Here is a 24,000-nt window from a genome sequence, read left to right on the forward strand (position 1 = left end):
AGTGGGACATCTTGGTGTGTTGGCAAGCGGCGGCGGTGGGAGAGACGGTCCAGGTGTCCTGCCCATCAGTCTTCTCCTACTTCAGCAACAGAACAGGTGGGCTATTAATGCACTGTCTACGTTACAATAGCCTGCGGAGAATTTGCAGATGGGATGAATGCAGTGACAATGGCAGTCAGGAGAATGATTGTGGGGTTTTGTTTTGACCAAACCCAATACACCAAATATGGTAGAAGACGTTAAATGGACTCTGTAAGTGTTCAAGTTATACTGCATTTTTTCTGTATGCTTACTGAATTCGCAGATGGATGAAGGTAACAATGGCAAGAGAATGATTGTGGTTTTTTTTTTTGACTGGATGATGCCAAAATAATGTGGAGGGTACACGGAGAGGAATGCAGTGTTGTTTTAGTCTTTCATTATTTTATTTTTTTCATGGTTAAATAGTGAGAAATCGGACAGGAAACGAGTGGGGACAGGGAGATGGGGGGCAAGGTCCGGCAAAGGACCCGTGCCGGAATCGAACCCGGGTTGCTGGCGTAGCAGCCCAGTGCCCTGCTCTTAGAGCCACGGTAGGGCCGAGAAATGCGGTGTTTAAACAACACTGAGAGAGTACTCCTGGACCTATACAATCTGCAAGATATTAAATTTAACTCTCTAAGTGTTGAATAATTATCACTGTAACAATGGCAACGACTAGACTAGATTAGACTAGATCAGTGTTTCTCAAAAGGGGCGCTACAGCCCCCCAGGGGGCGTTGGGGAGCCCAAGGGGGGCATTGGGAAGGATACAGCTGATTTGGGGTGGGGCTTAATTTCCATTGGAGGGGCATTTGTCTGTTTTATTTTTCAATACTAAGCGTTGGCAGACTTGTGATGAGGTCAAGGGGGCGTTGGGAGGCTTATGATGAGGTCGAGGGGTCGTTTGTTCAAAAAAGGTTGAGAACCACTGGACTAGATGATGCCAAAATATGGTTTAGGGCAGTGGTTCTTAACCTTTTTTTTGTCACGCACCCCCTTACCTGTGACCAAGAGAAGCCGCACACCCCCAACCCAAACTTTTACACTTCTATATGCCCTAAAAAATGATTCAAGTGATTTATCACAATGATTCTTGCTTGAGACATTCATCAATACCTTAATGACTTGTCATGGTGACCAAAACCGGTTTAAATTTGGTTTCGAATTGGCCTAATTATAATGTTTGCTATGAGAATTTTGGACACAACCTCAACACAAACACAATTCCGCGCACCCCCTGAAATCTCTGGCGCACCCCCAGGGGGTGCCCGCACCCCAGGTTAAGAACCACTGGTTTAGGGTCATCTTGGGAACACTGGTTCATTCATTGTTCATTGGCTCATTTATAATTCATTTTGATGATATTTGTATGAGTATTCATGACCATCTGAAACATGTACAGTATCTTTGCGGTTTCACAGGAAAATGGTATTTGAAAAAGAGACAAAATGTAAGAAAATAAGAAGAGCGGAAGTTCACAGGGAACATACTGTATCAAATGTCTCACTCTGCAAAGATTTTTAGGTGGTCATTATTTTTGCCCTCTATACAATAGTGAAGTAACAGAAATGAATCATGCAGTGATTCAATTACCCCGCTCTTGATTTCATAAGTGCAATGAATTACTCCCATCAAGGACCACATAACTAATGATATTAGTGAATGCACAACAGAAATAATTCAAATAATACTTGCAATCACTGTTCTCCCACTAGCACTATATATGGTAATGAAACTGATTGTGCGAACATATGTTGATGGCAAATCGCCTGTTGTGCTTTCAAAAACATCTGACACATCTGAGACTTGTATGCATTGCTTTCCCCTAAAGACCCCTGGGACAGCTCTCAGTTGAATAAGCGAGTGTTCATTCGGTGTCTAATGAGTCGTTTAAGCATCCACGGACTTACAAAGATAATTCATTAACAACGAAAATCTCGCGCACTGTCACTCTACCACATGCATTCTCTGTCTTTAGATCATCATTTCTAACTTGGCTCCTAATTTGCTTGTATGATTACTCCTCGAGGAGTGCAGGTCAGCTTTAACACAACACATTAAACTGTGACAACCGGGATCTCATCTACATGTGCTAATTATGACTCGCGCTAATTATGAACATGAATGACAAAACTCACAGCACACACACACACACACACACACACACACACACACACACACACACACACACACACACACACACACACACACACACACACACACACACACACACACACACACACACACACACACATAGAAGATAATAATAATAATCACCATTCATGCGCTACTTTACATGCTTGATCCTTGATGAGCTAATTAAAATAGATTGTCACAGGGGTTTAATAAGAAAACAGCGGGATGAAACAGAGATGTTGTTTATCTCTCTCTCACACACTCCCTCTCCTGTACTGCCTTCTTAGCAGGGTTCAGGTGGTAGAGGGCAAACGCAAGCAAACACAGCACACAGCCAAGAATACAGTGTTATTTAAACACTTGAAGAACTTCGTTGCAGAATGACGTATCTCCATTTTAGAACATTTTGGGAAATTGGTATTTCTATATTGGCACTTGCATTGCATTGCAAAATGCATTTGGTTTAAAAAGTAGTTGAATAGCAAGAATTCACACATAGATGACAGGACGTCTGAACAGTCATATCCAATAATAAAATGCAAAATTCAAAAAATGGCGCTTACATCATTTTGCACCAAAACTCTTCACATAGGAAGTCGATTTACTTTAACATCTTCTAGATTGCGTTTGGTCCCGGATTACTCTCTAAGTGTGGAATTGACACTTCGTGTTTTACTGTCTATGCCCTTTTCACAAGCTCTCCAACATCAGAGCAGCTTCACAACCTGAACTCTTCAGTAACCGCCACAATCTCTCTCAGGCCTATTAACTCCTTGACATGTGACCCTTGTATGCACTCTAAGAAGTACAGTGTGAGAAATGGCACAATTTGTGTGTGCTCACTGGGACAACACATTTTCTGTGTATGCTCAGGGACCACACATTTTGTGCCAATTAGTAATTGACAATTACTATATGTGTGCAGAGAGACAATGCAGAGACTCTGAAGTAACTGATTAACCCCTTAATGCACTCTGTACCTCCTGTGGCACGCTGTAATAGTCATTGAAAAGTTAACTACCATAGTACTACAATATTATGACATAACACAGGGCCTTTAGTAATGCACTATGACTTGGTCTTTGCCATTCTGGTAACAGCAAATTTATAATGGCATGTCTTAAGGCGTTAAGACTTGGTCATTGCCATTTTGGTGACAATAAGATTATAACTAATTAAGGTGCCTTTCATGTGCTCGGGGAAGTAGATATTATCCAGTCTCGTCAACTTGTATACAAAATGTTTGGTAACACTTTATTTTAGGGATACATCTATTAGCACTAATACATACAATGTTAATGCCTGCGTAAGTAACTTGTAAGGCATGTACTAAGCAAACGCTAAGGCCTACTAGGTCCTTACTAAGATTAAATTGGTAATAAATCCCTTATTGTGCATGAACAAGACATTTGCGAACACATGCCTAACTAATGTTTGAGTTTGCTTTATACATGCCTTACAAGTTACTTATACATGCACATTGTATGTATTAGTGCTAATAGATGTATCCCTAAAATAAAGTGTTACCAAATGTTTCTACGAGTTGGCCGGTGGAAAAATACCACAAGGTGCCGTTTATGCGTGCTTCTCATGTCATGTCAGCGTTTGGTATTTACCATAATTCCCAGAGCACATGAATGGGGCCATACGATTAATCAGAGCCATAGCAACCAAACCCTGTGCATGTAAAAGGGGGGGGGGTGTTGTTCGCTTGTTCACATGATGAAAAGGCTTGAAACATACAGAAACACAATGAGCACAGAAGGTTAACAAATGCAGGCTGTCACATTTGAAACATAGTCGATATGTAATGGGACAGATTAAGGAGGTAGCCTTTGTGTGTGTGTGTGTGTGTGTGTGTGTGTGTGTGTGTGTGTGTGTGTGTGTGTGTGTGTGTGTGTGTGTGTGTGTGTGTGTGTGTGTGTGTGTGTGTGTGTGTGTGTGTGTGTGTGTGTATGTGTGTGTGTGTGTGTGCGTGTGCGTGTGCGTGTGCGTGTGCGTGAGCTAAGCCATAATTGCTCGATTGGTCGCATCCGTGTGGTGCATTGGTGACTTCAGTCCTTCTGTGCATGGCTCTGTGTGTGTATGTGTGCATGTGTATGGGTGTGTATGAGTTGTGTCCGCTGCCTCTCTGACCTCCTCTTTTCTTTTCTTTTCTTTTCTTTTCTTTTCTTTTCTTTTCTTTTCTTTTCTTTTCTTTTCTTTTCTTTTCTTTTCTTCTCTTCTCTTCTCTTCTCTTCTCTTCTCTTCTCTTCTCTTCTCTCCTCTCCTCTTCTCTTCTCTTCTCTTCTCTTCTCTTCTCTTCTCTTCTCTTCTCTCCTGTCTTCTCCTTTTCAGGTACAGTGAGCCGTAACTGCTCGAGCGATGGCTGGTCGCGTCCTTTCCCGCCCTACCATGTGGCCTGCAGCGTGGAGGACGACATCCCAGAGGTCAGAGGTCATATGACGTGCATGCTCTTGTTGCTTTGGTCATTATGTAATATGCCATGCCTGTATTACTTATTTCATAAGGTTATATCATTATGGTATTGCAAGATATTATAATAGTTTGTAATAGTATGTGTTATTTACAGCTACATTTGCATTGCATTCATGTACAGCATTATCCCTTAAGCTAGGCTCAAACTACAAAACAACGGCCCGATTCTCGGCTGAAAACCCCCCTTACGACAACCCCCCTTACGAGATTTGGCTAAAAACGCCCATTCACCACAATTCAAATTTTCAAGCCTATTTTGCCACCCTCTAAAATCGATCAAATGTGCCAGAAATTTACAAGGGAGTTATGATAGTGCAAAGGAACAATACTACAAGAGCAGAGTGGGTATTGCAAAGTTTTCATTTTCGAGGGGCGTTTGATGCACCCTAGTGGCGATTCTCCTCTAGTGTGCGGTGCACCCCGACGACAAAATCGGACACAAAATTGGGTTGTGAAGTTTGAGCCTGGCTTAAGATACCCTTGGTCATTCCAAATAAACATTCTAAGTATGGCTAACTTACATCACATGCTTGATGATTGACCAGTTTGACGGAATTAATGGTCATCCCATCAGCCAATCAGAAAAGAGAATTCTGTTGCGTAGGCAGATAAATTACATTACATTACACTTAGGTGACACTTTTATCCAAAGCGACTTGCAGTTGTTATTTGTCAGGGTACTAGTTACAGCCCCTGGAGCAAAGGGGAGGTTTGATGCCTTGCTCAAGGGCACTTCAGCCATGGATGGAGGTGTAGGGACAGGTCAGGTGGGATTCGAACCTGATTAAAATATGAACTCCCTAAACATTAGGCCATGGCTACCGCATCATTGCTGTTGTTATGTACAGTAAAACATCAGTGTTAATTTCACACTTAGAGAGTATTTTGGGGACAAATACAACCAAGAAGATGTTAAATGGACTCTCCGAGTGTCCAAGAAACTCTGCATTTTGAACTGTGTGCTTATACTGTGGACTTTACACAGGGATCACAGCAGGAGTCCTGTTTATGAACTCCATATTATATTATTTGAAATGGGTTTTGGCCTTGCCTGTAATGGTAGGGCACTGGGCTGCTACCCTGGGTTTGATTCCTTCCCCACATATCTCTCCCCTCTCATTTACTTTCCCACTCTTCGCTGTACTGTCATAATTAAAGGCCAATATGCCCCCCAAAAAAATTGATATAAAAATAATTGAATTTAAGTGAATTGAGGTAAATTGAATAGATTTTTTGTGGTGCCGTTGACTCTGGAATGGGTTCACTCCAAGTTCAATTGTTTCTTGATTGCGCAGTAGTTCATTAGGTGGCCTGCGGGCGGCAAATCTGTATCAGTGCTATTTTAATCATCCTCGTGTGAAACTGCTGAATAATGTATAAGTGAACAACTCAGACTCTGCACTCCTTTTTGTATGCGAAAGCACAAAAACTAACCGCGTTTATAATGGGAACTGGGAAGGTAGTGCGTTTTAGGGAAAACTAAATATACTTGTTCACCCAGGAGGGGTGCCTTGGGCAACAGCCATCCAGACAGCAAACTTAACTCTAACACAATGGTACAGTACTTTTTTTTTGTTCGATTCAAATTGTTTGATTCAAATGATTCAAACTTGAAAATGTGATGATGATGATGATGATGATGATGATGATGATGATGATGATGATGATGATGGTGATTAAGAGAGGTAAGGATGATGATGATGATGATGATGATGGTGATAATGATGGTGATGATGATAATGAAGGGTCGAGGATGATGATGTTGTTGATGATGATGATGATGATGATGATGATTAAGATGTGAGGATGGTGATTAAGATACTAGCGGTCCAGTGATTAGATATTAGTGGTCCAGTGATTAGCTAGCCTCCAGGTCTGTCTACCTCTTCAGCCTGAGTCACCTGAACTGAGGAAGAAAAAGGCAGGAAGTAAAATCCAATTGTGGCCCTCTGCCCTCCGCTCTGTCCCTTTTTAGCCCCCTGCTGTGGCCCTCTGACATCCCCACTATACTTTTTAGACCCCCTCTGTGGTCCACTCTGTGCGACGGACACATACAGTTACCACCTGCAGCTGTGTCAAAGCACTTCAGCTAAAAAGGCTAGACGGTGGTGACCTTCTGAGACAGACATGCCATAGGGGATGGCCATGCACCACGCTGAGGCAAAACGAAGGCAATTCCATCCACAGTAGCCTACATTGCTGCTGCTAAATACCATCAGAGATTACGATCCCAGCTGGAAATGGGGGATGGGAAATACAGAACAGCTGCGACCAAGACTGCCCCCTTGCACGGGTGAGGCATAAATGCAATTTCTTTGTGTGCTGTGTGCACTTGTGTGCTGTGGAGTGCTGTGTCACAATGATACTGTAATAGGAGTTCGAGTTTCCCAGTCGGACTTTCAACTAATTTTTGCAGGGCCTAAATACTGATAATAATCTAAAATGACAACAGACCAACTGCAGAGAATAAAATTCAATAGAATACAGGTATGAAAAAGTGGACGTACTAGTTTAGAGGGTAAAACTGTAGCCACAAATGCAGTCTCACCAATTCATTTTACCAACTCTTAATTACTGTTGCACTTCAGCCAGGCAGATGAGCTACCTGGTAGTGGGCGTCAGCTGTGTGGGAAGAGGTGGCAGGACCTCTCTCTCAAGCTGGTGTCTCTGCCTCTGCTGACAAGACGATGATTGTGTACAGAAGTCCACAGTTAATTTTGCAGTGTTAATTGAATGCACAGAGATTCTAATAAACTCTTTCAGTTGGTGTTTTCAGTCTTGAATAAACACTGCAAATTTTACTGATGACTAGCCATCTCTTTTAAAAGCAGAAGCCGCCCTATTTTCACAGTTAGATAACAATATGTACGGTACTGTTCAATGTACAGTACATGTTGTAATATATATTGCAGCTAAGATGTATGATACAGATTTGGATACCTAAATTTGGATATCAGCCAATACCGAAACTACTCCGATCCGATACCAAAACCACATGTTGTATGCACATGTGTCAACTTGAGATAGGCCCAAGCAGGCTATATGGACAGAAAAGGATGTCAGAAGAACAGGAAATCATGTTAACAATAACAACCCCATCCTGAAAACAATATTATGCAACTGTAGTGGTTTCAAATTAACATTACACATGGCTCAAGGTCATCGGGTCATCTGAAAGTTTGGGGAAATTCCGATCCGATCTCTAAATTATGCTCATAACATCCCTAATGACAACTTATGCACTGAGAGAGTCTGCCACATTTGCTCGAGTCTTCCAGCACAGGGTCCATCCAGGACCAGCACTGATGCGTACGGTACAGCTGCTGCAGAAGATAGGCCTACTGTGCATAAATGCCATTTGCCTGAGCTTGTGCATGACTTGGCTGTGAAAAGTCTGACCCGCTTTTACACATGATATTATGGACCACCTGTGTTGCGTGTATATCCCTGTATGGCCTCTCTGATTGGATGACGGCAGCACCCTCCTGCTCTTTTGCTTCTCTGATTGGCTGAGCCTGGGGGGTGTCTGTAATGCTATGCACGGTAGGGTTATGATGGCGGTGGTATAGTTTGCTAGTGGCTGTAGAGGCTTCAGTTGATTCAGAGGCCACTCTGGAGTGGATGTTCTGATGCACTCCCTGCAGGCTTATGCAAATGCCATCACACGGGCAAAGGCAAGACTTGGCTTGTCAATATTCACTCTCATCACTGAGAGATGTGCATGAAATGTTGAACGGCGTGTCAGTTGGTGGTCAACTGGGATAGAAAATGAAATGCATTTTTGAGGAGCTGATATATTTTTCATTCATTTTCAGGATGAATGGATAGGATGGATAGGGTAGTATAAATCCCTAAATCTCTGTATGTACATTCATGTAGTACATACAGTGTGTTGTTTACGACACTTTATATCTGAGATTGAAAAAAAAAATCTACAAAATGTTTGTGGTTGTATCTTTTGTGGCAGTAGACAGCAGAGATGACACAATGCTGTGTATGGATGACGAAAGTAACCTACAAGTCTCGCTAAGCCTCTGGGAGCGTCCTGCATTTTAAAAAACTGGCTCCCGGAGAGCCACGAGCACTACGGTACGGCAGCATCTCCTGCGACTCATTTCTGAGTTCATTAGGAGACATGCCAGGAGCAGCAAGTTGACAGGCAGACAGGCGGGCAGAGGGAGACAGGGCAAGAGAGAGAGTGACAGTCTCTTCAGAGTGAGGGAGGGCAAGAGAGAGAGTGACAGTCTCTTCAGTCCCTTGCAGGATTTTTTTTGCAGGCATAATGGATGTCCCGTATCTCTGTCAATAGGCTATTCAATTGCTGACACACAGAGAATGGGTGAAAGAGTCTGAGACACCCAAAAACAGTGCGCGCGCGCGAGAGAGAGAGAGAGAGAGAGAGAGAGAGAGAGAGAGAGAGAGAGAGAGAGAGAGAGAGAGAGAGAGAGAGAGAGAGAGAGAGAGAGAGAGAGAGAGCGAGAGAAAGACAAAGAGACATGGGCATGCATTTGGGAAATGGTTTTGGGCTGGAATTATTGTTATTAGTGTGTGCATAACTTGCATTTATGAGTAATGAAAATGATTGTGCTCAGAAATGTGTGTTTCTTCCAGCCTTAATGTAATTACTGTCTCGCTAGAGTAGTATAATAATCAAATAGAAACAGACGTGGCTCATTTCTTTTTTTCACAACAAGGCAACCAATTATTGTGATGTAAATCAATAAAACAGGCCAGAAAGCACTTTGAGGACAGAGTACAAAGAAATGATTTTTAGGATTGCCTTTTTGCCAGACCACTGCTTTGCCACGGGCTGCTCGTTAAAAAAATATGCAAATGAGCAGAAGATGTATCCGTATGTCTCTGCTCTCTGCTATTCCGCTTCATGGTTCTTTAACATAACCGCTGTAAGTTTTTAAATTCCTGACTCGCTTATCCAGAGTTTGCTTAGTGATGATAGTGCTTCTGTTAAGTGTGTCTTTCTGTCTGACCGCTCTGAAAACGGAACATGTTCTTCACTCTTGGGTAGATAGAGTTTTTTATTGGCCCCCAAGAGGATAATCTTTCTCATGCATTTCATATCATGTTTCCAACAGCAGGGAGCCGGGTATGCTTCATGCTTCCTGTGATAATATACGTATAGAGTGGAAGGCACTGATTTTGTACAGTGTTTTCTTGTATGCACCATGCAAGGACCTTTCAAGGTCCGGGCAACCTCCATTAATCGCTCACATATTTATGCCTTGGAAGTCTCATCGACAGGTCTGGATTAATGCAAAGGCTGGATTTGACTGCACTCTAGGAGCCCCCACCTGCCAGGGGCTCCCTGATTAGTTAATGGTCAAAAATTGCACGACTATGACTAGATGTAATATTGAAGAATACAGTTTTAAACTTAGTTAATATGTTATCCTTAATTCCTAGTTTGTAATTATGACACTGTCTGTGTAATTTTGACATGAAATTTGTCCTCCAGGGGGGCCTACAGCAAGCTTTTACCTAGGGCCCCCCCTGGAGGCTCATCTTAATCCAGCCCTACTCATCGAAGTGGCATGGTTATCCCATTGAGAGTATCCTCGATGGGTTATCTGCTTGGAATAGGAAAATAATGAGTAGCTCCTGCTGTACAATGTTGCATCAACATTTTAAGTCAGTCTAACCAGGCAGGCCACTACACAATACATATAAGTTGATGAAAGATGTACTGTAGGGGTTTGTTGAGTGCAATACTTAAATGTTTTTTCTTCTTCTTTTTAAATCACGCGCCTCAAGAACATACCTCAGAATATGTATAAGAGTACGCTTTTGGAAATCTGAATTTAGAATGTTTATAGGACATATTGTGAAGGAATTTGAATGTACTTTATGTCACTTACTTTGTGTTTGTGTCTTATTATGTGTCGTTCCAGGAGTCCTACTTTGCCACAGTGAAGCTGATTTATTCAGTCGGCTACGGTGCATCGCTGGTGTCTCTCTCTGTTGCCGTAGTAATCCTGCTGGTCTTCAGGTAATCAAGCAACACTGCCTCGTTGTCCTCCTCTGTATGAAAACATTTAGCAGCACTCAGAGGCGCATCTTGTCACCAGGCTAGGCAGGCAGCCGCTTAGGGCTCCCAAGCCACAAGATGGTGAAAAACAGCTCAATGTTTAACTAAAATAGCGTTGAATAGTTTTGAATCTTTATTCCTTTGGGTTTTTGCTTTGGGCCCCCACTGACACTAGAATCGCCTCTGGCAGCACTGACGCTGAGATCTATGTGCACTGACATTGTGACATTGGCGTGTTTAATTGTTGTGGATATTTCCAGGAAAGAACATGGCTGTAATTAACCAATGGGAATGTACTACAAAGGAGAGTAGAGACAGGAGGGCTTACTGACGTCATAACAGCGTAGTACGAAATGATGGCGAGGGGAGTACGGAAATTTTATTCTTCTTCTACGGTCAGTATTGGAAGCATCAGGGAAGCATGCAATACTCATGAACGGCCATCCGGGTACTTTGCTCTTAAATTTGCGTTACGCCCCTTTATGGGTGAAAACAAACCGAATGTCTCATTGACTTACATGCTACATCGGCTAACCTAAATGAACAGATTCCATGCTTCAGCCACGGCTGTTTGGCTATATTATTTGAACAGCCGGCAACACAACACGTTTTCGGCATGTTGCGCGTGAACAACGCTTGTCTACAGGTCCATATCTTTCGTTTATTGAACCCCAACATTACCAATTGACTTGTATGGGTTGTTTTCCCCCATAAATGGGCGTAACGCACATGGAAAACGTCACGCCGTTCATGAGTATGCCACTTCCGCGAAGGTCATAGGACAGTTTGTCAGCTGTCCTTAATTACCCCCAGCAATTACTGCTGACCAACAGCTGCAGTTAATTTGGCCACAAACTGAACACTGACAACCGGATATCCTCTTTCGGCACATTTTCGCGGAGTTTCCGGATTTTGCGGAGTACGGAAATTGCATCCATCGCACCCACTGACCAATGACCATGCGCAAGGGAGTTAATTTTCCATCCACTCGTGTCCTCAGGCAACGCCCCTGTACTACACCGTGGCCAATGCATTTCCCCCCGAGAAATTGTTCTTCTGTGTCGAGTTTCTTTGGTACTACTACTCCCGATATACTAGTTGTTCAACTGAAGTCTTTACATGGGTCTTTAACAGACTGCATTGATTTTGAGGACTATTATGTTAATCCAGCTGCATAGGCTTTGACTGTTGGTGTGCTGATGTTCTCAAGGGGTCAGGGAAGGAACCCTTACCATACATGTTTGCCCATAATCTATAGCCCGATTCTTACATTTCAGTTTTTGTTAGAAATGTGGGTTTACTTACTGGTTTGAAAGATGGTAATGATGTCTGCTGTGTATGGAAAATTTGTGGGTGTATGTATGTATGGAGGGATTGACTGATGAATGACCTCCGCCAAAGAAGTTATGATTTTCGTCACGTTTGGTTTGTGACTAAATTTTGGTGGTGATCCGAAACACGATCAGGATCCAGGAATTGGGGGCTGTCCCCTTGCACGGGTGAGGCATAAATGCAATTTCATTGTGTGCAGTATGCAGTGAACACTTGTGTGCTGTGTCACAATGACAATGGGAGTTGGAGTTTCCCAGTTGGGCTTTCACTCTCGTCTTTCACGGCTTTCATGAGGAGCCAACTGGTGGCCAATCAAATCAGCAACCCAAATTCTTCAATCAGTTTGATTCACCCGTTGAATTGTCAGAATGGAGTTTTGTCGTGCTTTGCTTGGCTCTGTAAGTGCCCGCCATAAGAAGGGAAGATTGGGTCAAAGATGAATCTGAGGGCCCTGCCGTGGCTCAAGCGGTAGGGCACTGCACTGCTACACCAGCAACCCGGGTTCGATTCCGGCCTGGGTCCTTTGCCAACCCTTCCCCGTTTCTCTCTGTCCCGTTCACCTCCTGCCTATCACTTCACTGTCCTGTCAGAAATAAAGACAAAAAGACCAAAGGAAGATGAATTATCTGAGGATACTGAGTGACTTATACAGGAGTTCCATTGACCTGTTTTGACTGAGAAGTCACTAGCTTTGGATACATTGATGTGACTTTCAGATTTAAGATGCACTCAACACTTCAGTGGAAGGAAACTTTCTGACACAATAGACCCAGACCCCTTTCAAGCCTCTTTCAAATGCATTTTGGATACGCCCTTTGAAGAAGATGTGACCTTTAGCAAATAGTCTACTGTTTCACACACACACACACACACACACACACACACACACACACACACACACACACACACACACACACACACACACACACACACACACACACACACACACACACACACACACACACAAACACACACACGGGCACACGCATTCACTCGCACGCACACACACACGCACACACACACACACACACACACACACACACACACACACACACACACACACACACACACACACACACACACACACACACACACACACACACACACACACACACACACACACACACACACACACAATACGTGCAGTGCGTACAAATGCACACTTAGACACTCTCTCCTCTGTAATCGTATCATCTGAAGGTCCCTCTGAATGGACAATCAATTGTGACAGACCACTGACTGCGGGCGGGTGGGCAAGCCTCCACTCGCCATCTGAGATCGATTAATGCATTAAAAGACAGACACATACGCACACACACACACACACACGCACACACACACACACACACACACACACACACACACACACACACACACACACACACACACACACACACACACACACACACTTGTGTGTGTGTGTGTGTGTGTGTGTGTGTGTGTGTGTGTGTGTGTGTGTGTGTGTGTGTGTGTGTGTGTGTGTGTGTGTGTGTGTGTGTTTGTGTGCCTCTGTGTGTGTGTGTGTGTGTGTGTGTGTGTGTGTGTGTGTGTGTGTGTGTGTGTGTGTGTGTGTGTGTGTGTGTGTGTGTGTGTGTGTGTGTGTGTGTGTGTGTAGGGTGAAATCATCTTCTGTCTGGGTCTCATCTCTTCCTGTGGTGTTTATGTTTCTATTTACTACTAGTTGTAAAGGACAAAGAACAGTTATTAAAAGAGTTGCCATGATATTATCGCTCCACTGTATCAAAGGGTGAACATGTCATCTGTAGCAACAGAAGCCACAGTGCAAAGTGCTTGTAGTGATCCTGTCACACGTATCAGTACAGTGGCTTCCAAACGGCTGTGGCATTTACAGTCCTTGGCAGAAACGACGCAAGTCTACAGATGTCACACAGCATCATAGTAACATTCACACAACTGTCAAAACAAAGCTGTTGCAAAAACTAAACAGTGTTCAGGTCATCCTGTTTTCTGCTGCTAAAGAAATGTGTAAAATAAAAATTAAAAACATTAGCAAAGAAAGGAAGAAGTGAGTGTGATCCAAACTGGACACTGACAATGCAAAGGCTTTACAGGGTTTGGAATTAAAGGGCAGCCAAATGTTAGATTATACATATGCAACACTGGGTCATCCTTTTTTATAGGGCTGATATTATTTTTTGTGATAGGACAGTGAAGGAGATACAGGAAAGTGGGGAGAGAGAGACGGGGAAGGGTTGGCAAATGACCCAGGAAGTGAACCTGGATTGCCGGCATATCAGTCCAGTGCCCTACCATGAGAGCCACAGTAGGGCCGTACACTGGGTCATCTACCCTGGTTTGTAGTGGTGTGGATCGGCACTGGCCTCACGATCCGATTCGATCACAATTCGGGAGGTAGCGATTCGATTCGATCCGATTCTATGCGATCCGATCCAATCCGATTCAATTCTACAATGCATTGCAATGCATTACATTTTCTACTGAAAGCAAAGCAAATGTTTAATCAGTCATGATGAGGCAATACAAGTAGTCAGATACTGAGCAACAATTTATTGGCTGTTTTCTGTATCAGTCTGTATCAGTCTGTATCAGTCTTGCAATGTTTTGAAGTGCTTTTATTTAATTTAACATTAATTTGCTCCCGAAATATCCATGGAAGTAATTGAAACTTTAAAAAATTGCCGGATCGATTCTGGAACTTGCCGGATCGATTCTGGATCATCCATGCCCCGCATCGATTCGGATCGCCGAATCGATCATTGTTGACACCACTACTGGTTTGTGTAGAATAGATGTGCCTGAGATGTTTAATATACAGTATAAGTGCACTACAAAGGGTACAAGTTCTGACTTTGATTGATACTGTACTTCACATATAGGTAAAGGAAGCTACAACACTCGTTCAAACAAATACCATTTCAGTGGTTATAAATTATTTTCATAAAAATAAAACCACATAGATTGTCTGCTGTCCGTGGTGCAAAATCCCTGGTAGGCCTAAAGCTATCTGTACACCAAGAGTGACCTACGCTACCTGAATGACAGAAGTCATTATTTCTCTATGATGGGTCGGCGACTAAAGTGACCAAAGCGAATTTGCCAGGAGCGAAGCGACCAGACCGAACAGAGCGAATTTCAGATATTAAAGTCAAGCTAATATGGTTATGGCGGGATTCAGCGAAAAGCAATTGAAATGTTTATATCTCCAAATGTCTCAGGGTGTGAAGCCAGAGCCGTTATGTAATTAGCTGAACCAAACATGTCAATGTCAAGTCTAGAGTGAACAAAGCGAATTGATGGCGAAACTTCTTCAGCGACCTCAGCAACCTGGGTCACGTAGGTCGTATTTGGTCAACAACACGAAGCATAAGACTTCACTTGGTGACTTGAAGACTTCTACATATTGCCATTGTACGGTTCCTGGCGCAATGAAACTAAATGACAAGGCCACATAGGAAATCCCGCTGTCCATGGTGCTGATTAATCCTGTGAAGATCAATACCTCACTTCAGACTTCAGTGAACTGCAATGGAATTCAAAGAGCTCCTTTATCCAGCAAAACTGAATGGGTTGCTGTGCGCCCATGGATGATGATAACTTGTTTGGTACACACATAATGGGTGACCTTACATCACATTACATTTAGTAGACGCTATTATCCAAAGCGACTTACCACAAGGACATACTATAATCAGTAGCATACAAAACTTTCAGAAGTACAAGGTACAGGCCAAGCAAGGTTAGTGCATTTTTGAATTTGTTTGTTTTGCATAGAGGGTGTTTAGAATTTCAGAGGTTAGTGCAGAAGACAATAATGAAAGAGAAGGGGCGCTGTCCATGGTGCCAACTGTAGTGGTAACAGTAGCCTTATTTTCAGCGCCATAAACGACCCTACCCTTGCAGTACCAGGGCTGTCCTGGGCTGATGGCATGGTTGCTTTCTCTTTGGGTTTGGGGTGCTAGCCTGGATAGGTAGATAATTCTCTAGGCATGGATCAAAGATCATGAAATCTGTGTGTCAAATAATGGGGTAAACTATTTACAACTATTAAAACAATCGTGTTACAGTTGTCATTATTTGACACACAGATTTCATGGAAGCAAAATGTATTGACACTAGAACTACCAGGATTTTTCTGCCTACCTAGAAGTACCAGAGAGGGGTCATTTGACCCTGCAGCTTTTACCTAATACACTAATCACTCATTTTGTTATGGTAATGAGGCTGTTAGGGGCAGTGTGTGGGGTGAGGGGTGAGGGGGTCACACCTTACAGTGCTAACAGCCAAGACAAACAGGGACAGACAGCTTCTTCCCAAGGGCTGTCAGCCTCCAAAATCACCACAGGTAAATAGCAACTTGCATGAAGATATCAGCAGCAAAGACAGATAGCACAGTTTGGCGGACAGTGTGTTAAAGTTTTTCTCCATTGGTTTGGCTCATGTCTTGAAACTGAGATGTCATTCTCAAAACATGGACAGATCCCAAAACTAATTTGCAGTTCCTCACAACAGAATGGCATTTATCATTGCTTTCATCAAATTTCAAATGCTTTTGTACATGTCTCAAACATTTAGTACATCCTTGCAAATGGCTATGTACAAGTATCCTACAGTTAACATAATCAGCTTACATTTAGTAGAATTTTAAAATTAATGTACCTTGCTGATCTATCCCAATAGCCTGATTCTCAGTGTAATGGTTGTCCTGAAAACATGTCAGCACATTTTCTTCATACAAGTCATCAATGAATGTGTGAATGTCCCATGTGATCATGACGAATCATATGACTGCAACCAGATAATGGTTGAATTACAGTTTTTCTCCATTGGTTTGGCTCATTTCTTGAAACTGATATGACATTCCTATAACCATTGGGTCATTTGGCCAAACATTCTTACACTTCTGCACAACAGTTCAGATAACTAGCAAAATGTCATATACCTCCCAAAACACCTCATTCTTGCATCAGCACTAAACCGTCTCACATATAAATAGTCAGTACCATCAAAATGGCATAGATCCTTCTCAATTGCGTTGGCTCATTTGCATTCATTTAGTCCTTCTGTCAAAATAAACTGGATGGTTCAGCATAACTACATGGATCCTCATCACTCGCTCATATCACCCCAAAAACAGTTTACCCATGTGTCAAAACTAAATTTCTTCCCCACATATATCATCAGTACCCCAAAATACATTGTCCCTTTGCCATTGTGTAAGCACTGCCAGTCAAAATGGTTAGGTGTTTTATCTACGTTCAGCTAACAGATTTCGACTATGTATAAAAATGAAAAAGTGAGTGAAACCATTGAAGTTTGACAACACAGATAATTTACCAAGGACATTTATCAGTAACTTTCTTTACTGTAAATTCATATACAGAAAGTAATGCTCATATATCACAGGTTTCTCATGGGTTTGGCTCATTTCTCAAAACAGAGATAACATTCTCAAAATAACATGGACAAATGCCAAAGCAACTAGCAATTGTTCAAAACAGAATCAGGGTTCTCACTCTAATTCAGATATAAAATTCCATGATTTTCCATGACTTTCCAGACCCCAAAAACAGAATTTCCATGATCACTTCCATAAAAAATGACGTGAATTTCTTTCTTCTTCTTTTTTTTTTCAATGTAAAAACTGATGAAGATTATCTTCATCCCAAGAGCCGACGCCGAGCCACCGCCAGACTTCAGTGGGCTCATTGCATTCTAGAATGTTGCACATAACAGCGTGAAACCAAACAGTTTCTGGCAAAGCATTTTAGGATAGCCAGTAAGAAACAATGTTATACAACAAACAAAAAGCGTCTGCTTTTGCACGACTGTTAAGAAAATTCCATGACATTCCATGACTGTTCATGCAAAATGAAAAAATTCCATGACTTTCCGTGACTGGAAAAACTTTTATGAAATTCCATGATATTCCAGAAATTCCATGACCCGTGGGAACCCTGAGAATGTCGTTTGAAAAAATGTCATGAAATTAGCCAAATAACAGAGGAAACTGTAGTATACACGGTTGTAAAATTATTTTCTACTAACTAGTAAAGTTACAATACCATCTGACCTGTTGAACACTGTCATGAATTTACTATGTAATGAAATTCTTAAAATATGATGCCCTTGACTGTTTTGGGAATTGCGTAGACCACTTTGCATATGATGACTTACACAATTAAATAATGCTGACGTGTTTTGGAGAGGGCAACCATTAGCCCCTTAAGGCGCGGCTTTATAAATTCATTGTTACCAGTATGGTAATGACCAAGTCGTGGTGCATTACTAAAGGGCTTGTGTTGTGTCATAGTATTGTATTGCTATGGTAGTTACATTTCAATGTCTATTACAGCGTGCCTCAGGAGGTACGGCGCGCATTAAGGGGCTACACTGAGAATTGTCTAATTAGTTTAGATAAGCAAGGTCAATTTATTTGGAAAATGTGCTAAATGTATGCTGAATGTGTCAACTGAAGGGTATTTGTACATATCCATCTGCAGAGATGTACTAAACATTTGAGACATGTACAAAGCATTTGATATCTGATGAAAGCAATGAAAAATGCCATTCTGTTTTGCAAGTTGGTTTGGGGATTTGTCCGTGTTGTTTTGAGAATGTCATCTCAGTTTCGAGAAATTAGCCAAACCAATCGAGAAAAAATGTAACGTGTGAATCTCCCATGCCATGTGACCATAACGACTCATGTGAATGCAACCTGGCAATTGTTAGCTGGATAAATACCAGTGCATGTGGACTACTGCTTCATTTCCCTCAAGAATTTTGTGGTGAAAGAAGCTCCTCTCCAAGGAACGAAGATGCAGAGATACAGCACTCAACAGGCATTGGAAATGATCCACACACGCACACACACACACACACACACTCTGTGTCTCAAGTGACAGCTGTGAGCTGCTAACAGCCACATTTCCACAACAAAAGGAGTGTCCGCAGGGGGTCCAAAGGGTCAAATGACCCTCTTGTGGGGCTTTTAGGTAAAAAGGTCAATTGACCCCTCCGTGGTAGTTCTAGTGTTAATGATGAAAAACCAAAATGTGTGCTAAACAGATATTTTATCAATGCTTAACATCAATAAAGAGTTAAGAAATGAGTAATGTGCTATTTATTACACTACCTGATTATAAACCAGAAACCTTCTTTCGTCTTTGAGCCATGCCTTTCCAGACCAGGCTAGCACCCCAACCTCAGTGATAAAACAACAGTGGGGCCTTTGGGTCTTGGCCATCAGCCCAAAAATACACTGCTACAGCACGGATAGGGTAGTTTATGCTGGATAAAATGCAAGAGTTTGGCTGACATCACTGGCATAGGCACTGGCCAACTCACTTCCAGGCAGGCAGCTTTAGATCGGCACGATGTGCAGATTCAGCATCCAATAACCTATGGCTGTTTTTTTCCTCAAGTTCTCTTCTGTGTTTTTTGTGTGTTTATTTATTTTTTTATTCCCTTATTTATTCAGCTTTTATTAAAAATGGCACATGTTTAGACTGCTGTGTGTGTGTGTGTGTGTGTGCGCGTGCGTGCCTGCGTGCGCGCGTGCATGCGAGTGCGTGCATGCATGTGTGTATGTGCGTGCATGTGTCTGTGTGTGGTACGCAGTCATGTGTGGAACACGGTTACTGTGAAAGTCATGATAGCATTATGATTGTGTGTGTGTAATAAAGAGCATGATGGAGCGATTATGCGAGTGAGCATGTGTGCGTGTCTAGGATCAGTTGCCTATCAGGTCAGTATCTGCTCAGCATATCTTCCTGCTGATTGTGTCCAACAGGAACAGTGGCCCTGCTATCATTACCAAGAGGACTGACGGAGAGAGAGAGAGAGAGAGAGACAGAGAGAGAGAGAGAGAGAGAGAGAGAGAGAGAGAGAGAGAGAGAGAGAGAGAGAGAGAGAGAGAGAGAGAGAGAGAGAGAGAGAGAGAGAGAGAGAGAGAGGGAGAGATTAAGCTCTGACTATGACTGTAAGCTGATAAATCGATGAAGACAGACTGGAGGTGAGACAGCGTTCAGGTAAATAGATAGAACAGAAAAAAGAGAAAGAGAGAAGAGTGAATGAGAGAAGAGAGTGCGGTCCCAGTCAGGTATTAGGATGGCGGATAAAGGGATGTATGTCTCTGCCCATGACTCAGACAGAAGATGAGACGAGACACATTCTCTCTATTTTTTTGCATATTTTTTTTCTTCTAGCTTCTCTTTATGGCACTGCATGGTACTAGAGTATTATCTTACTGGGATCCAGGCCCAGAATGGTATTAGAATTAGAATGGTGTCCAGGCCCAGAGAGAAGCTTGTTAGGTGAAATCTGTTCTGTGTATTTGCAACTGCTGCTTCTCCAAACTTAGGCCTACTCAGTGAGAGTAAAGTGTAAATATTTACCCTCACTGGACCGGTGCTAAGGTTTTGGAATCCCTAATCATAACTGGTCAGGAGCCCCCCCTCATGATTAAATAATATGACGTTTTTTCAGTCAATCTCTATTTAGGAGGCCCTAGTTTTGTAGGCAAAGTGGTTGAGGCCCTAAGCGCTCTGCTCAGTCTGCTGATGCCTAGCGGCGGCCCTGCTGAGCCTGCTGCATAGCTGCACCACATCACAGCTATTTCCCTTGGAGCTCAGGTGGCATTAGAATGGTGGATAGATGGCTGTATTTGTACAGCATGTCCATAGCTTAGATAAAGGATTATAAGACTTTTTGCGTCTTCAAGACAAACTGGGCTACTTCTCATAGACTAGACCCAGGGGATGACTGGAGTGCTCAGTAGAGGTGTATATCACAGCCTTCATGATGATACAATTATCGATATCGATTTCTTAAGGCAGCGATTCAATTATTTTCGATACTTAAGAATGCCCCACTTACCTTTCCACTTCTACTATGTTATGGAGTTAGGGCATTAGACAGGGGCCAGTGATTCAATTATTTTCTATACTTAAGAATGCCCTACATCGTTGGCCAATAGGATACATATTGAGTATTATTTACACACCTAGCACTCTACATACTTTAAGAATGTTTTACCGGTATTTTTTTTTTAAGTGACTGACAATGTACGGGTATGCTCACATCTGGTGCTTTATTTAGGCTACATGTTTACATTACATTTGGCAGACACTTTCATCCAAATCAATTCACAATCGAGGACATAGTCATAGCACACCACTCTTGCCAATACAAAGTGCTCAGGAAATAAAAATAGCTATAAATCGAGATGCCAACTATGGTAAGTTGTTTTTGTTTGTTTGTATTTTAAGTACATTAGCTCAGGGTTAAGAAAGTCGTTACTTGCTTCTTGAAAGTTCTTGAATTTTGAGAGAGATGGCCCTGGTCTTGTTGCTTCTGGAAGTTTGTTCCACCACTGAGGGGCAATGGTGGTGTTTACATGTATGCAATTTCTTGTTCTTTCTTTAATGAGTTCACTCTACACACACCCAATACACATAATATGTCTTGTAGTAATACATAATAATAATACATAATAATAATACAAATTATATTAGCAATATGTTAACATTTGGAGGCACCTTTCTAAACATTCAAGGTCACTGTATGTACAACATGAAATCGTAAATCAAATCCGATAGTAAAGAATCAAGTTAAAATAAAGTCTGATACTAAAGAATGGGTATGCTGTAGGAATTAGGTACAGTATGCTTTATCTTGGTTACCATATGGAAAAGAGAATATGTGAACTGGAATAAAGTTTTGGGTCTGGATTTGAAGATAGCGTCCGTTGTGGATATCAGGGGGATAGTGAGTTCCAGAGTTTGGGAGCAGAGGACTAACTGGTACTGATGCGAGCAGAAGGAACAGAGATGAGGATGGAGGAGGAAGATCTGAGGGAGCAAGAGAGAGTAGCAATGTGGAGAAGATCCGACAGGTAGGGAGGTGCAAGGTTGTGGAAGGACTTGAAGGTGTGAAGCAGGATTTTGAAATTGATTCTGAAATCGACAGGAAGCAAGTCAGTGTACTGTAGATGTTACAGTGCAGGTGTAATATGCAGAAAGGAAAGGGGTTTTGGTGATGATGTGAACCGCTGAGTACTGCATCAGTTGAGTTTGCGGAGGGATTTGTGAAGAAAAGCAAAGGGAAGGGAGTTAGCAAGAATCAATACAGGATATAACAAGAATGACAAGGACGGAAGTGGAGTGGGAGGTGAGGAAGGGGCGAAGGCGGTTTAATAATTAGTATGCATATAATACAAAAATACAGAACAGTTTAATACAAACATTGTAGACTTTTGCATGTCGTCGCTGTCTCTGGCATAAACCTTGTACAGTATCTCCACTTTTCATTTTTCTTGAAGTATTAATTTATAAATCACTATTTTCTAATATCATTTCCACATTAAAGTTGGTTATTAAATAATGTATCATTCACTGACCAGTAGTACTGATTTATATTTTATGATGACTAAAGAACGAATATCAAATAATAAAAAAAATGGTGAAGATACGATTTACGTATACAGTTTCTGCTGGAAAGCGACAATGTGTGCACTACATACATGCACATATATCTAGTAGTGTACAGTGCATAAAGCTTAATAATACATACAATACTATTGCACTGTATACCACTACCTCACCACAGCTCTTTACCTCCAAGCTCGGGGATAAGCAACGGCTCTCTTCCACTGATAAACATGGTCAGATAAGTTATCAAACTGGATGCACCTCAATGTGCACTGCTCTTCTGCCCTGCAGAATTGAGTTCCTTCTGTGATGTACTGGAGCTACATCTTATCTGGGGGTTCAGGCAGTCTGGCCGTGTGTCTGACCGACTGGCTTCACCCTTGCAGGGGTGTCTCATAGTCTCACCTGTCCAGCCCCCTGGGGGCTTATCGTCTCTGAAAGGCACATACACGTTCACACACACACACACACACACACACACACACACACACACACACACACACACACACACACACACACACACACACACACACACACACACACACACACACACACACACACACACACACACACACACACACACACACACACACACACACACACACACACTTCACCTATCAGTGGCCCAGCTGCGATAAGACTAAGCTCTGCCAGTACTTCACGACAACATCACAGATTAGCAGCAGCCTCCGCTGGAACAGCACAGCCGCTCTGAGTGCCACTGTGGCCAGCAGGGAAGCAGACAAAGGGGTCAGTTGATCCAGACCCAGGGAGAGAGGTGGTTCCAAAATGGGCTTTTCATTAGATTGTATGTGCGTATTGGATTTGGGGCTCTTTCAGATGACTCAAGACCATACTATTATAATGTGGTGCCCCTAGCTACTATTACCTACTATCTACTTTGTGTCATATGGTGCCCCTAAACTGGGTGAAAATGGCTGGTGCCCCTGGGCACTGTGCCGCTGGCTCTTATGGTTAATCCGGCCCTGGATGACTTTGTCCCAGGCTCAACATAATCTGCCAAGGCCCTGGTAGCCACAGTGTCATCCACAGCACAATGTCATCATAGACTGGAGATGACACAGGGCAGACAGGACAAGATGAGATGCCTGATTGTACTCTTCCCATTCAGAGACATCAATCCTGGATTCAGGGAGTTTAAAAAAAGTCTGCTACATTTTTCTTCTAACCCAGCAAGTAAGTCAGTAAAGCAGTCAGTAAAGCTGCCCCCTTGCACGGTTGAAGCATAAATGCAATGTCGTTGTGTGCAGTGTGCAGTGAACCCTTGTGTGCTGTGAAGTGCTGTGTCACAATGACAATGGGAGTTGGAGTTCATTGAGTAGCTCATCTACCTGTCTCGACTGTCCATCTTTACAGCTACAATTTCCTTCTATGTAAGTAAATTGAAAAAAAAATCACAGCACACTGATTCTGCCCCCAGTTTTATGACTCAACGTTTAGACCTGGGCAGTCTTCATCATCAGGTATTTCCACTTTACTTGATATGCCTTTGATGCAGAACCTGAAGACTTGGATGTATGTGCATGCACAGGGCCGCTGTTAAGGTTTTTGAGGCCCTAA

At 42.5% G+C, this 24,000-nt stretch overlaps 1 protein-coding gene across 1 annotated transcript in view; it reads left to right on the forward strand.

Moving 5' to 3' along the window:
- ghrhrl (growth hormone releasing hormone receptor, like) overlaps window positions 1-24,000 on the forward strand; it is a 73,900-nt gene that overhangs the window by 18,566 nt on the left and 31,334 nt on the right. The window contains exons 3-5 of the mRNA XM_063202036.1: window positions 1-96; window positions 4,495-4,586; window positions 10,542-10,639. The exon at window positions 1-96 is cut by the window's left edge and continues 12 nt beyond it. Coding sequence (XP_063058106.1) covers window positions 1-96; window positions 4,495-4,586; window positions 10,542-10,639 — 286 coding nt within the window. The remainder of the gene's footprint in view (window positions 97-4,494; window positions 4,587-10,541; window positions 10,640-24,000) is intronic.

Source organism: Engraulis encrasicolus, chromosome 6, assembly GCF_034702125.1.
Source record: "Engraulis encrasicolus isolate BLACKSEA-1 chromosome 6, IST_EnEncr_1.0, whole genome shotgun sequence".
NCBI classification, from domain to species: domain Eukaryota; kingdom Metazoa; phylum Chordata; class Actinopteri; order Clupeiformes; family Engraulidae; genus Engraulis; species Engraulis encrasicolus.